Raw genomic sequence first — 13,039 nt, 5'->3', positions numbered from 1 at the left:
ATTTCATTTTAGATAGGCAGGGTTGAAACTTAAGAGGGGATAAGCTACAAGTCATCATTTTCTTTGCAACAACCTAAATTAGACAGAACAAAATGTATAGGGAAGAGAGAATAGCAGACCTTGAAACATGGTGCCCTTCTGGAATGAGAGAAGCATTTTGGAAAGTCAGTCTTGGTCAAACCTTTCCGGAAATGCATCCAACACAAATTGATAACGAGACTTTGTAGTTGCAAGTGGTATATTATTTTTTTTTTTTTTTTACTCTTGTGCTTTGCTCTCACTGTAGCTCACTTAGATGTTTAACTTTTTTTCTTACATGACTAGATGTCCTTTATAACGGTCTTGTGTTCTCTATTTGGAAGTTATACTGGGTGATAAAGTACTTAAAGCAATTTTAATTTGCAATGGTTGAAGGCATAAATTTCATGTTGGAAATAGTTCTGATTATAAGTATTGTTTGTTCTGCTTAATGATGGAAAACTCAAGTGTCATAAAGTGTATAATTTCCATAATATATAAGTATTTGGGTTATTTTTGCTAAGAATGATTGCCTTAACCAAAACATAAGTAGATGATAATTTGCTGTTACAATTTTGTGCAGGGATTGAATTGCATCGACCAAATTTGTTACTGGGATTGATAATTCGGCAGAAAATGAAGAGACAGATTACTGCTGTTGCGAGTGTTACTAGTAGTTTTGTGGATGAAGCTTCTGAAAGTACCTTGAGTAGCTTGCCGCCAGAGAAGAAAAGCAAGCCAAACAAACCTGAGGTCTCTCATAATGAGTTGGCACTAGAAGAAGAAGAGGAAAATGATTTTTTTAATTCCTTCACAGCAGTGTTACACAAGCAGAGAAATAAACCTCAGCAGTCTAATACAGATGATCTTTCAGCAGTTATTGAACCGTTGGTGGAAAGTACAAAACATGAACCACCAAAGCCTCTCCGATTTCTTCCCGGAGTCTTGGTTGGGTGGGAGAATCAGCCTTCCACGCTGGAGCTAGCAAATAAACCATTGCCAGTGGATGATATTCTTCAAAGCCTGTTGGGTACAACAGGGCAGGCATATGAACAAAGTAAGCCGGAGACGAGTCCCAGTGAAGACATACCTTTATTAAACGAACAAACAACTTCAAAAGAAGAAAACATGGATGTTGCTGAAGTAACTACTGAAGTTAGTGAGACAAAGGCTAGTTCGGATGATACAAAAGAATCCACTAATGCTACTGCACCTGGGGATGCAGCAGTTGTAGGGACCTCAAGTTCTGCAAGGAGTGCTGGAACTTTGATAGGACTTAGTCTAAAGGGAAAACCTCCTGATGTCTCCACAGAAGCATTTTTAGCAAATTTATCTGCTCAGTCACAGAATAAAGAAACTGAAGAAAGTAAAGAAAATGATTCGAAGCGGCAGTTGCCTGACAAGGATAATACTGCACAGGAAATTAGAAGGACAACAAATTCCAGCTTTTCTTCTTCATCAAGTGCGGGAAAAAAAAACGAGAACAATGGTAATGCAAGCTCTGCTGAAGGTACCACTGCTAATACCTCTAAATCGCCACAATTTATTAACCTTAAGAGAGACCCCCGACAGGCAGCAGGACGAAGCCAGCAGACTAGTACTTCAGAAAACAAGGAAGGGGATGTTAGCAAAAATGAAGACCGACAGAATGTTTCAGGAAACGAACAAATGGAACCAGAGAATAAACAATCTTCTGGAGAAATGGGATTAAACCTGTATCAAAGTGATGCACAAACTAATGAGATGCAGTGCAGTTCAACTGCAACAAAAGCAGATAACGCATGTGCATCTCAAGCAGAAGATACCAAACAGTCACAGGAAGATGCACTGATGCAAAACATTGAAACAGTGAACTCATTTAGAAGAGGACCAGCAGCAACTTCATCTCATTTTGAAACTGAAAATTCTTCTCGTTCTGAGTTTATTTCCAAAGTACCAAGCCCTGGCAGCTTCTCATCTGTTAGACCTCCGCAACAGAATTTTCAGCATCCTAAGTCTAATCCACCTGGATTTCAGTTTCAGCCTCCTGCACCTCATAACTTCCCTCCACAAAACAACCCTATGTTTGGATTTCCTCCTCATTTACCACCTCCACTTCTTCCTCCTCCAGGCTTTGGCTTTCCTCAAAATCCGATGATGCCATGGCCACCTGTAGCTCATTTATCAGGTCAGCCACCACACTATGCTGGACCCATTGCACAAGGGCTACCAGTGGCTCACAAACAATCCAGATTTTTGGGGCCAGAAAATTTTTTTCAGAGTAAAGACAGTAGGAGACCAGAAAGACGTCATAGCGATCCTTGGGGCAGACAAGAACAGCAATTGGAGAGAGGGTTCGGTAGAGGAAAAAACGATCAACACAGACAAAGATTTTATAGTGACTCTCAGCACCAAAAGAAAGAAAGACAAGAAAAAGAGTGGAACAATGAAAAATACTGGGAGCAAGATTCTGAAAGAAATAGACGCAGAGACAGAAACCAGGAAAAAGAGAGAGAGAGGAAGAGTAGAGAGGAAGGACATAGAGACAAAGAAAAATTGCGACTTCCACACAGTGATAGGGGTGCTGATGGAAAATGCCCCACTAGAAATCCAGAAAAAAAGACGGAAAAGCCTAAGACAGAAGAGCAGGATCAAGAAAAAGATAAGGAGAGGGAGAAAAGTAAAGAGAAGCATAGAGAACGAGAAAGTGAAAAGAACAGAGATAGGCATAGGGACCACAGTGACAGAACTAAAAGCAAAAGGTAAAAAGATGCAGGCAGTCTTTTAAAATCCTATTTAAATAAACTGTTAGATTAATGTCGTAAAACTTTGTATAAAAAAAGAAGCCTGCTAGGATTGTGCCATCTTTTTTATTCAGTGTTGGTGTTTTTGCAGAAACAAGTCTGTGTTTTGGTACCACTCAATGTACCAATACTCATCCTTTTTTTCATTATACCAACTATCGCTAGAAGTAGGAGTTTAATATTTTTAAAAATTTTACATTGCTGTATATTCAAAATTTTAAAGATTTCTTTTATTAATATGCAATAAAGGCTTAGAAATTTTCTTAGCTGATAAAGTTGGCTTTAGTCAAGTCTGCAATATAGTTGCTGCCTTTGGTAATTTGTGCTCTCTTCTGTTTTAAGATGCTCTGATAATTTTAAAGATGAATTTCATACGATAACCTTCTTTTTAAATTGCACTCTTTTTAAGGATTGTAGCAAAGCCTCAGAATCCACATATACTACAACAAAATACAATATGCTCGGCGATGTGAAGAGTTTTTTAAATTATTCAGTAGTACAATAAAATAATTCAAGTGTATTTCATCAGTTTTTCAAGTATTTCCTAAGCATCTAAAGCAGTTTGTGACCAGAAATTGGAAGGCTGAGCTGCTCGAATGTTATTGCTTTAAACTGCACTTGTTTTAATAAGAAAGCATTTTTAATCTAAGTTCTTGAAAATATGATTTGTGGTAGTTGATTCATTTCTCCCACCATTTTCCATGCTTCAAAAACTTGAATACCTAAGCTTGTACATTACTTTGTGTTTTGCTATCCTTTTTACTGTAAAATGTAAATATTTTAAGGGATATTTTGATTCTAAAATGATAAAATTTTCTCACATACTGTGTGTGTTTGATTTCATAGGTGTGAAACTGTAGGCTAAATGAATATGGCAGGCTAAGTTGTACTATGCCACACTGGTTTTATGGCTAAGTCATTCCGAGTTCTGGGGGGGTAAAGAGAGGGGAGAAAGGCAGAGGGAAGTTTGTACCATTGGGACTTTTAATAAATTGACTGCCATCCATTTCAAAAACTAAAAGGCAGAAAAAAAAGAAAAAAAATAAGAAGAAAACCTGAATATAGAAACTAAAATCTCCTGCTCTTACCCTTCCTTAAATACCCCGGTCATTTTGTCGAGTCTGTTAGAAACGAGAAAAACATTCCATTATGTAAACCAAAAATTAGGTTTATTGTTCTGTTTCTCAGTGTTCTGTTTTTTATTTTGAGTACATTACCTTATGTATGGACATCGCATTTTGCACTTTGCTGTAGAAAAGCCTCTTCTTTTGGAGAAGGTCTTTCCAGTCTAACAACACACTAATAACTGTTCATTTTAATTATGGATGTATTTTAAAATAACATTTGGGTACCCTGCAGATAGATTCACAGTCAAATCAACTAAAATAAAAAAAATCTTGCACCAAATGAAGGGGGCAGTAGCTTTTTATTCAGTGATGTTTCTTAGCCTCATAACTGAGAAGATTCTTAAGGGAAAAATCCTCTGTTAGTAACCAGAAGCAATATTTATCTTTCTGAGTTTCGTAGTGTGATGAAATGACATTAAATTAGCCTTTTCCAAATCAATTCCATGATCTTTTTAGCAGTAGTGCCACTGATTATATCAGGTAGTAATATGCACGTGTTGTGTTGCTTAAACATTTACCCCAGTGTTCTTTAGATAGAAAACTGCACCACAACCTTGGTTTGTGTTTGAAATCCGTTTTAAATCAGTAGCTCTGCTCGTGAAGATTTTCTTTTGACTTGTCCAAAGGTGCTCTAAAAATAAACTGTTAGTGGTGAAAATCGCAGCTGCCTGCACTGAAGAGAATGGGAGTGCTTTCTATCAGAATTACCAGAAGCATTTTGTTTGGAAAGAGTAAGTAAACATTTCCTAAGTTTGCTGAATGCTTTACTACCTGCCTCTTGTATGCGGAGCCTGAAGAGTGCCAAAGTGAAACAGCTCTGGAGGTAGGGTTAACAAAGTTAAGATTTTAAATGAACAGGCAGAGACAGCTGACAGAATTTGATCCTAGAACCTGAGTTAAGGTAACGGGGAATGACTCCCACTGCTGCAGGGGTGAAGGACTGTTGTCTTCTCCATTGCCTTCAGTCACTTTCCCTCCGACACTGGTGTTAGCTGGGAATGCTCTGATTAATTGTTACTTGTTTTATGCTGAATCACTGCTCAGACCACAAAAAGCAGCGTGCACTCGTGGGGAACTGGCAGTACACCAGGAACCCCAGAGAGAACAGGATAAACCCTAAAGACGCTCCCTTCCCCAGCATCACATGGCCATAAAAGGCCCTTCTAAGAGAAACTGGAAGAGGAGAAGAATCTGGAGCCAGCTCAAATGCCAAATAGGCTTTGCGAGCTGCTGTTACTTGTTGGAAAGAGGGGAGGAAGCTTTGCTGCATCAGCCTGATCGCTTGAGGGTTCAGAGCAGCTTAAGAGGATGGAAAGAACCTCACAAAGTTGTTTGCAAAGCCTTATTAGAACATCTTGCGGCAGTTCCATCACCCTGCCCCTCGGTTAATCTTTGAGTCATCTCTTACTGCTGGCAAGGCACTCGTTGCCACGTACTCTTGATGGTTATGTGGAAAGTAACGTGTGTCACCTGGTTTTGCTGTGCCTACTGTCTATGTTTCTGACCTACTTTATAGGAAGAAAAAAATAATCAGTAATAGTTGCTTGTCCCTGATCAGTACCCACTGAAGACTTCTGTTGGGAAAATTCCCGTGCAAGGAGGTGAGAGTTGATAATGTGCTTTGGAGCAATAGTAAAGTTAAAAGGGAAAAAGATAGGAAGCCATCACTACTATTTTTATATATTTTATTTATACAGTAAGTCAGCAGTCAAATGAGGAAAATAAATGCCATCACAAATCATGTGTCTAAGCAGATTAAAATACAACCTGATTTCTTTTGTATTTATATATTGAAATGTTCTATTTTTACTTTTGATGTTAAAAATTCATGAAAAATAGTCATGGAAATTCAATTTATAGTGGCTAAAAATTTGTCTAGTAAAATCTCAACTTCTCATTTAGAGGGATAAAAGCCAGAAGGTATAGCTAAAGCAAAGCAGTTGTTTGACTTTATTAAATCTGTTAGGAACTGGAGTTATTTGTAGGCAGACTGCCACTGTCCCACATTCCAGCTGTAAATAGTTAAGAAGTTTTCATATAGTCATATCAGGGAGACCTCTGGTGGAGAAATACAGTAGGCATATTTTTATGCCTCAGTGGATATGTATGAGCTTTATGCTCAGTAATTAAGTAAAATACTTTTTCTACCCTTAAGGAAGAATGATTTTAAACATCATATTTTAGCAGTCTATTAAGTTCTACTGTTTTACATAAGAGTATATGTAATGGATAGAGACTTAGAAGGTAGGAAGAACAACTTCATTACCTGAAATACAATCTTTGTGGACTTATCAAGTAACTACAGATGTTATGATTTTTATGAAAATGCATGTTATTTTTTTTTAACATACACTTTTTACCTCAAGTACACTTTTTTTCCACCTACGAATACTGTTTTTTTTCTATTGGTCTTAAAATTACAAATTACAAAAGAGAAGCTATGCATTCTAATAAAATTTAGTTTTGGAGAAACAGGTAGGTTGTCCTTATCTACAAACAATACTGCATTTTTGCAAGCTAATTACTATCCGTTTATTTCTAGCACAATAAAGAAAAAAACAGACTTCTTCAATACTTTAAATACCAAAATGTATGTAAAAGTACTTATGAGTACAGTAAAAATTCTGACTTTTTATATATGCTATTAATACTCAACATTAAAAAAGAAAAGGAATTGGGGACAATTTTACTGATTGCTTTCTTATATTTGTTCCTGAATATTACACTGTCACCTAATACAAGAGGCAGGACAAAAATGAAATGTATCACTTTTAAAGGATCTTAAATAGTTTTTCAATTAATTTCTATGATCTCCATTATGGACATTATAACCTTCTGCTTTCATTAGCTGAACCTTTTTGGAATCCTGGAAGAGTGCAATATCTTTAATTTTACCACTGAATTCCTTCTGAAAAAGCCCTGCAGTGACTGTATGGATGTTTCTGCCAATTTCAAACCCACCAAAATAACAAATGCCACCATAATTTAAAGCAGTGTATTTTCTGTCTGGATCAATATCTTCAAAAATAATTAGTTCCTCGTCAAGATACACCTTAATACAAGTTTGGTTTTGAATTACAGTAACAAAATGCCATCTTTCATCACAAGTGGAGTCTTTGCTGTGAATTAGAGGAACAGAGATTCTTTCACCAAGATTAATGACAACTTTTAATGTTCCATTGGCGAGACCAATGGCAAGGAAATCATTGTCTTCATCTTCAGCTTTTCCCATCCATACCATTAAGGCTTCGGTTTGATTAGTAGTAAAATTTAAAGAAATGCGGGTATACTGGAGGTCTCGTTTTCTATAAAGAGGGTCTATGTATTTGATGTAGGAGTTACCAACAAACTGTGCTGTAAAAAATTTGATTTTACTGTCGCAGTGCTTACCTGACCAGCCTAGTGCACACACACAGGTATACGAGAACAAAGTAGGCTGAGGAATACAGAGAGCTCGAGACCCACACCTGTTCTCTGAACAGTGAACAGATTCTTCACATGTGTTCCCTATCCACCCTTGGGGACAAGAACAAGAAAAGCCTGAGCTTTCAACCTGGCACGTTCCATTATTTTTGCACACTGAATACCCGCAAGCTGTTCCATCACAGTCACCAATGTTGGCTCCACCTTTGGGGTCTGTTGCTGTAAGCTTCAGTTCTCTGTCATTTATAATAATTTCTCTTATACAACCACTGAAACCTGTGGGTTCATCTTCTACTGCCATTGAGTTGACAAGACTTAGAGAGGACACCCCTCCAACGTAAAAATCCGTGTGTACGTCTAGCGCCTTCATTCCAACACTGCCTTTCTGAGTAATGTTGGTACCATCCAGTTCCAGGTAGCCTTCGGTACCAACTCTTCCTGCTTTGAGCAAATGCCATGTTTTTCCGTCTGCTTGGATCTTCTGAAGAGCCTGTAGGATGATTGTCTTGTCTCCTAGATTATAGCGTAGCTGTATAAATCCATTTACTAATGATATACATAGGAAGTCACCTGTGGAAAACAGTGTAAAGTAGTTTTACTTTTTAGAGGCAGCGTGTTGAAAAATAGCATATTCATAATCCTAATATGCTTGCACTTCCCCAATTCAGTAATTTATTTTCAGTGGTCTTGTACTATCATTGTACATAAATTGTACGAAGGGCTATGTTCCCTCATGAGCTTCTCGTGGTTCTCCACTTTTTTTTTTTCTCTTATTGGAAATGAAACCCATGTTTTCTCAGCTTGAAAGAAACATGCCCAGCTTTCTGAAAAGCTCTGCTTTGGTGCAGAGGCTAGATAACTGGGGGGTAGGAGGAAACAGCATCACTTTGGCATCCAGGGAATGTGAGTTGGTGTTCCCATAAAAAAGAATAAAGTTTTGGCTAAGATATAAATGCTACAATAAGCTGAATTTCCATATGCTGAATAGAGGTTTGATGGATTTGTCAGTTTAATGACACTGAAGGTTGTCTGCACTAAACATACTCTGCTTTCCCTCCAGGTTCTTTTTGCAACTGGGTCGTGTTGGGTTTAATGATCTGACAGCTGTAGGAGCAGATAAGCCTTTTTATTTATTTATTTCACTGTTCTTCCGGAGGCCTCCATGACGAAGAATTAGATGGAGGTATCTTTTCTTGTACTATCGGTGTTTCTGGCCTTACAAGCAATATGAAAGGAGAGACAAAACCTCTTTGAACTATACTTATAAATGAGGAAAAGCTAGGAAAGGTTAGGAAGCAGGAGCTGGAAGGAAGGTATGGGGGTAGAGATAGAGTCTGACAGGGAAAAGACAACAGGGAGGCAGAGAAGAACAGCAAAAGAGTTTGTGCAAACAAAGTTCCCTTTTTTTAACTTTTTGATGTTTGCCTTCACAATTAACTTTTCAGTTTAACCTTACTTTTGGAAGTAATAGGTATAAGGTATATTTTTAAGGTAAGCTTACTAAATTGATAATTTATTAAATCTGAATGTATACTTTCTCTCCTAGTTAATGTAGTGTTTTGCTAATGAAGAAATATTTTTAAATTGGGAAAGTACAGTTTACTTAAAAAATCAACTTTCATAAGGGTGGACCTGTTAGTACACTGAATAAAATTTGTTTTCTTGTAGATTTAACTTTTTTGAAAAAAAGGAATCCCTGAATTACATTGCTTTTAGTGAAGTTAAAAATGAATGGCTTAATTTACTGGAAGATTTTGGAAGTTACTCAAATTGTACCTCTCTTTTGAGCAATTGCTTAGGCTCACATTCAGAGATGTTTCCGTTCTAGTGGTGGCTGTTGAGCACGTGCTTTGTGCCTCACCTTGCCTGCACCGGGCACTCACAAGGAGATCGAGGAGAGGGCTTTTTGTTGTTTTGGCTCCAATCCCACCAAGCAGAGCACTTCCTTCTAGTTTTCTACCTCCAGCTGCAACAATCTGTTGTACTCACCTGCATTTAGTGCTCTTTGTACGTAATTTGTTTCTCTATTTCTTTTATCAGGGCCTCAATCCCAAGGTAAGAAAGGGGCATCCGAAGACGTTTCTGAACTACCCCTTTGGCATCCCTCAGTCCTGTCTCTTACCCAGATATGCAGACTTGCATAGGGAGATCAGTACTCATTCTTTGCTGCCGATGAAGAAGGAAAGCATCTGACCAGATGCTGCTTAAATGAGCTATTTGCTCATCTGTCATGTAATCAAGAGCTGGAGAAGCTGGAACTTCTCCAAGACTTCCCAGCCTACAGGGAAGTTTCTTGATAGCTTTGCACATGTGACAACGATCTGTCTGAGATGCCATTAGAGAACAGTGGTTCAGTGAGGCCGAGCAAAAAGTGGACACAGTTTCAGCAGCCTTGTTTCTGACTCAGACCTAGTGCTGTCTATTGCTAATGTACTGCAATAAGCATTATGGCTCTAGATTACTCATTGCATAAGCACCTGCCCTCTAGCGTGTGAGGGGAGGTTATGGCCGAGTGTTCTGGATTATGTTTAGCACAGGTTTGAGACCTCTCCTCAAACAGAAGTTGTATGTAGTTCTGTAGTCCTTCTGCTAGTTGTGAACAACAAACAAAGTTAAACTTTCTAATTTCAACTCTCCGAGGCTCTCAGGGCACTTTCTTCAGGTCATATTCTCTCATTTTACAGATGACAACTTGCCGTTTTAGCCTTTAGCGAGAAGAGCAGAGTGTTAATATAAACTTTACGATGTGAACACTGATGCCAGGGTTCAGCTCAGTATTCCTCCACGAAGTTTACCATGCCATAAGTACTACTCAGGGACAACTGGCTGAAAATATCTGGGACTAGATTATGAGGTGTTTTGTGCTCAGTGTCCATGAAACAACTTCTTAAAGGCCAGTTATGGACTTGTCTGTGTCACTCTTCACTTTAACCACTGACATTTTCAACAAGGGACCTCTATCTGCCCTGTATCTGAGGGATGAGTTACGCAGCTGAGGTCTGTGTAGGTTTATGCCATCGTAAGACTTGCAACACCTTTTTAAACAAACAGAAAGCATCCTTAGCACTGAATTTCTCCTCTCAGCAGTCTCATTATGGAAGACCACAAAGCAAAGTAGTTGCTACTATTTTAGTTTTAGTACTATTCAAACCCATTAAATAAAACACTAACTGGGACCAAAAACCCTTCTGAAGAAGATTGCTTTTGTTAAGAAGGAAGGTGAAGACATCCTCAGTTTTTCCAGGACTAGACCCTTGGGGCTGGTCCCTCCTTTATATAAAATACAACACCGGGCACATAACTTTGCTTCTGGCTTTTCAGATTAGCATCTCATCTAACATGGACTATTTATCCCTATCAGTATTGTCACAAAAAAGCAGAGACTCCTGAGGTAGGCACTCACATTCATTATTTTGCTGAGCACTCAAGCCTTTGTATATAACCCATTGGAGGGTGTGCAAAGACCTGTAAGGCAATCTGTCTCAATAATGTTACATCAGCCTCTCTGGAAATAGGCTACTAGAGCTCAGCTGCAGCTTGAAGCTACATGTCAAGTCCTAGGGTGTTGAACAAAATTTTTGACAGTTTCAGCCTTCATTTCTGTTCTGATATACATTTTCTTGTCATCTTCCCTGTTCAGAACAGCAAAATGAGAAGGTTTTTTATGGCCTAAATAGAAGGGGATTTTGTAGCAAGTGTTACCTTAAGGAAAGAACTATTATGGGCTTAAAGCAACACCTTTACTTGTAAACCCAAGTTCATGGTTTTCACCAAATGAATGACAGATAAAGTTGCTCCGCCTCAGAGTGGATTGTCTCTCTATCCTATAGTACAAGGCAGCACCACAAAATAGGTATTGATTTTTCTTCATCACCCTCATTTTCTAGGTTTCATCACAAATATGTGCTTCTCAACTGCTTCCATGTCAGATGTTTGGGTTCCCAGAAGGCAAGCCAGCTCTATGTACTGAGCAGTCACCTGCTAAAACACAGAATTAGTGAGAAGTCTCCTATAGGTTCATCCAACTACTGCTGTGAGATCTGGATTATCCATAGCAATATCTGCTTGGATGACTTCTTACAACTGATTCTGAAGGCATCACAAAAATTTTCAGCTTTCTACTACTCTGAGTATGTAAATCTGTAAGTAAGTAGGTTACAGTCACACAGCCAGGTTTTAAATTCTCCCAAATGGTGGCAATGCCCTTTCATGTTCAGCCTCTATCTAGACATGCAGGTGTGTATATCCCTCTTGAGTTGGAATCAAGCTTAAGCAGTGTCAGGTCACCAGGTTTTTATGTCACCACAGGAAACTCACCTACATGGTAATGTATCAAGACCGTATAATTAGAAATGCATGATAGGAATGCTTCACTCTATTTTGAGACATCCCATTCATGCAGAAGCATTACAGTGTGTAAAATGTGATAATACCATTAAATTTGCACAGCTGTATTGGCCAAAGATCTTTACAGTTACTGCATTCACTACCAAATCTGCCTAATGAGGATGCATTTCCCAGGAAGACTGAACACACCGTTGGAGGATCTTGTGCTGACAGACCATGGGTAGGGGATCATGGGTGGTATTTTTAACTCTTCTCTTTCACGATGTCTTCCCCACAGTGACTCAAAGTCTATGCTTGTGCTCTATGTGTATGTGAATAAGGCAATCTGCTGTCTCACAGATTTAAGTCTGAGCTCTTAGATGAGAAGCTGTTATTCCATTGATGGTAAGGATGATTTCCCATTGGTTTTTAAGGTCAAAAGGGCCACCAAAACATCCTTTTAATTAATTTTGGAAGCAGCGGATGCAGTCTTCTAGTCAGTGACATTTGCCCCTTTCATGCAGTCATTATGTCCACAGCAAAACAGAGATGCAAATCTCTCTAAGGGCTCCTTGTTTGTCAGAAACTCACCAATAAATTCCTGTCGTACTGAAGATCTAGGTTCCTTTACAAAGACTCCTAGGACATATGATACTTGTCCTTTATCTCTTCCTTTGTGACTAAACAGAAGCCTCAGTCCTATGATATTCTGCTGGGGACAGAGGCTTTGATGTATCTGCAGGGTACATGTCCCAAGAGCTCTAGGCAGTGGTTGCAGACGATGTATGGCCTTACTTCCTTCAGCCCTGCGACAGCATCTCTGAGTGTATGTTTGCTGGCCTCAATCTATGCTTTGTATTGCTTTTACCTCGCCTTTGCTTCCTCTAAATCGAGGCCAGAATGTCAGTTTCTGTGGTTGTGGTATGAGGTAGCACTCTTTCTTCCCCCTCTCCTCCCACTTCCTATTTCAGGAACCTTTACTGATCATTGGCACTGTGTTATCAATGAATTGGTACAGAAGTTTCATCCTGTTTCATGCATAGTAGTTTCTGCAGTGGCTATTTCCTATCCCTGAAGAGGAAGGGTCATTAGTGATTTATCCAGAATTTAAGGAAGTTAAATATCTACATTTACATTGTTCATGTTCAGTATATCAACCTGTATCTTTTGTTGTCTTCCTCTTGGCTTTAGGGGCTTGTTAACCTTGACCTTGTCTTGGCCATGGTCTGAGTGCATGCTCAGGCATGTTAGGCACTCAGCTAACAGGTTACAGCAGCTTATTGCACCTGTTGTAACTTGCTCTTTTACCTGGTGATGACCACAGCACAGTGCCTGTAAGGTATAAGCATTGTCTTATAGGAG

General features: G+C 38.8%; 2 protein-coding genes across 10 annotated transcripts in view; one reads left to right on the top strand and one right to left on the bottom strand.

Annotated features, from left to right (window-relative positions):
- PHF3 (PHD finger protein 3) overlaps nucleotides 1-3,626 on the top strand; it is a 49,994-nt gene extending 46,368 nt beyond the window's left edge. For all 7 annotated transcript variants that reach the window (XM_066994737.1, XM_066994738.1, XM_066994740.1 and 4 more), the window contains one exon: nucleotides 602-3,626. In XM_066994737.1, coding sequence (XP_066850838.1) covers nucleotides 602-2,763 — 2,162 coding nt within the window. In that variant the 3' untranslated portion in view covers nucleotides 2,764-3,626. The remainder of the gene's footprint in view (nucleotides 1-601) is intronic.
- A 2,782-nt stretch (nucleotides 3,627-6,408) lies between these two features.
- Nucleotides 6,409-13,039, bottom strand: part of EYS (eyes shut homolog) — a 953,299-nt gene continuing 946,668 nt past the window's right edge. For all 3 annotated transcript variants that reach the window (XM_066994734.1, XM_066994735.1, XM_066994736.1), the window contains one exon: nucleotides 6,409-7,921. In XM_066994734.1, coding sequence (XP_066850835.1) covers nucleotides 6,726-7,921 — 1,196 coding nt within the window. In that variant the 3' untranslated portion in view covers nucleotides 6,409-6,725. The remainder of the gene's footprint in view (nucleotides 7,922-13,039) is intronic.

The sequence above is a fragment of the Anser cygnoides genome, chromosome 3 (genome assembly GCF_040182565.1).
Source record: "Anser cygnoides isolate HZ-2024a breed goose chromosome 3, Taihu_goose_T2T_genome, whole genome shotgun sequence".
NCBI classification, from domain to species: Eukaryota; Metazoa; Chordata; class Aves; order Anseriformes; family Anatidae; genus Anser; species Anser cygnoides.
The sequence above is the reverse complement of the archived record's forward strand: the minus strand, read 5'-3'. Positions and strand labels throughout refer to the sequence as shown.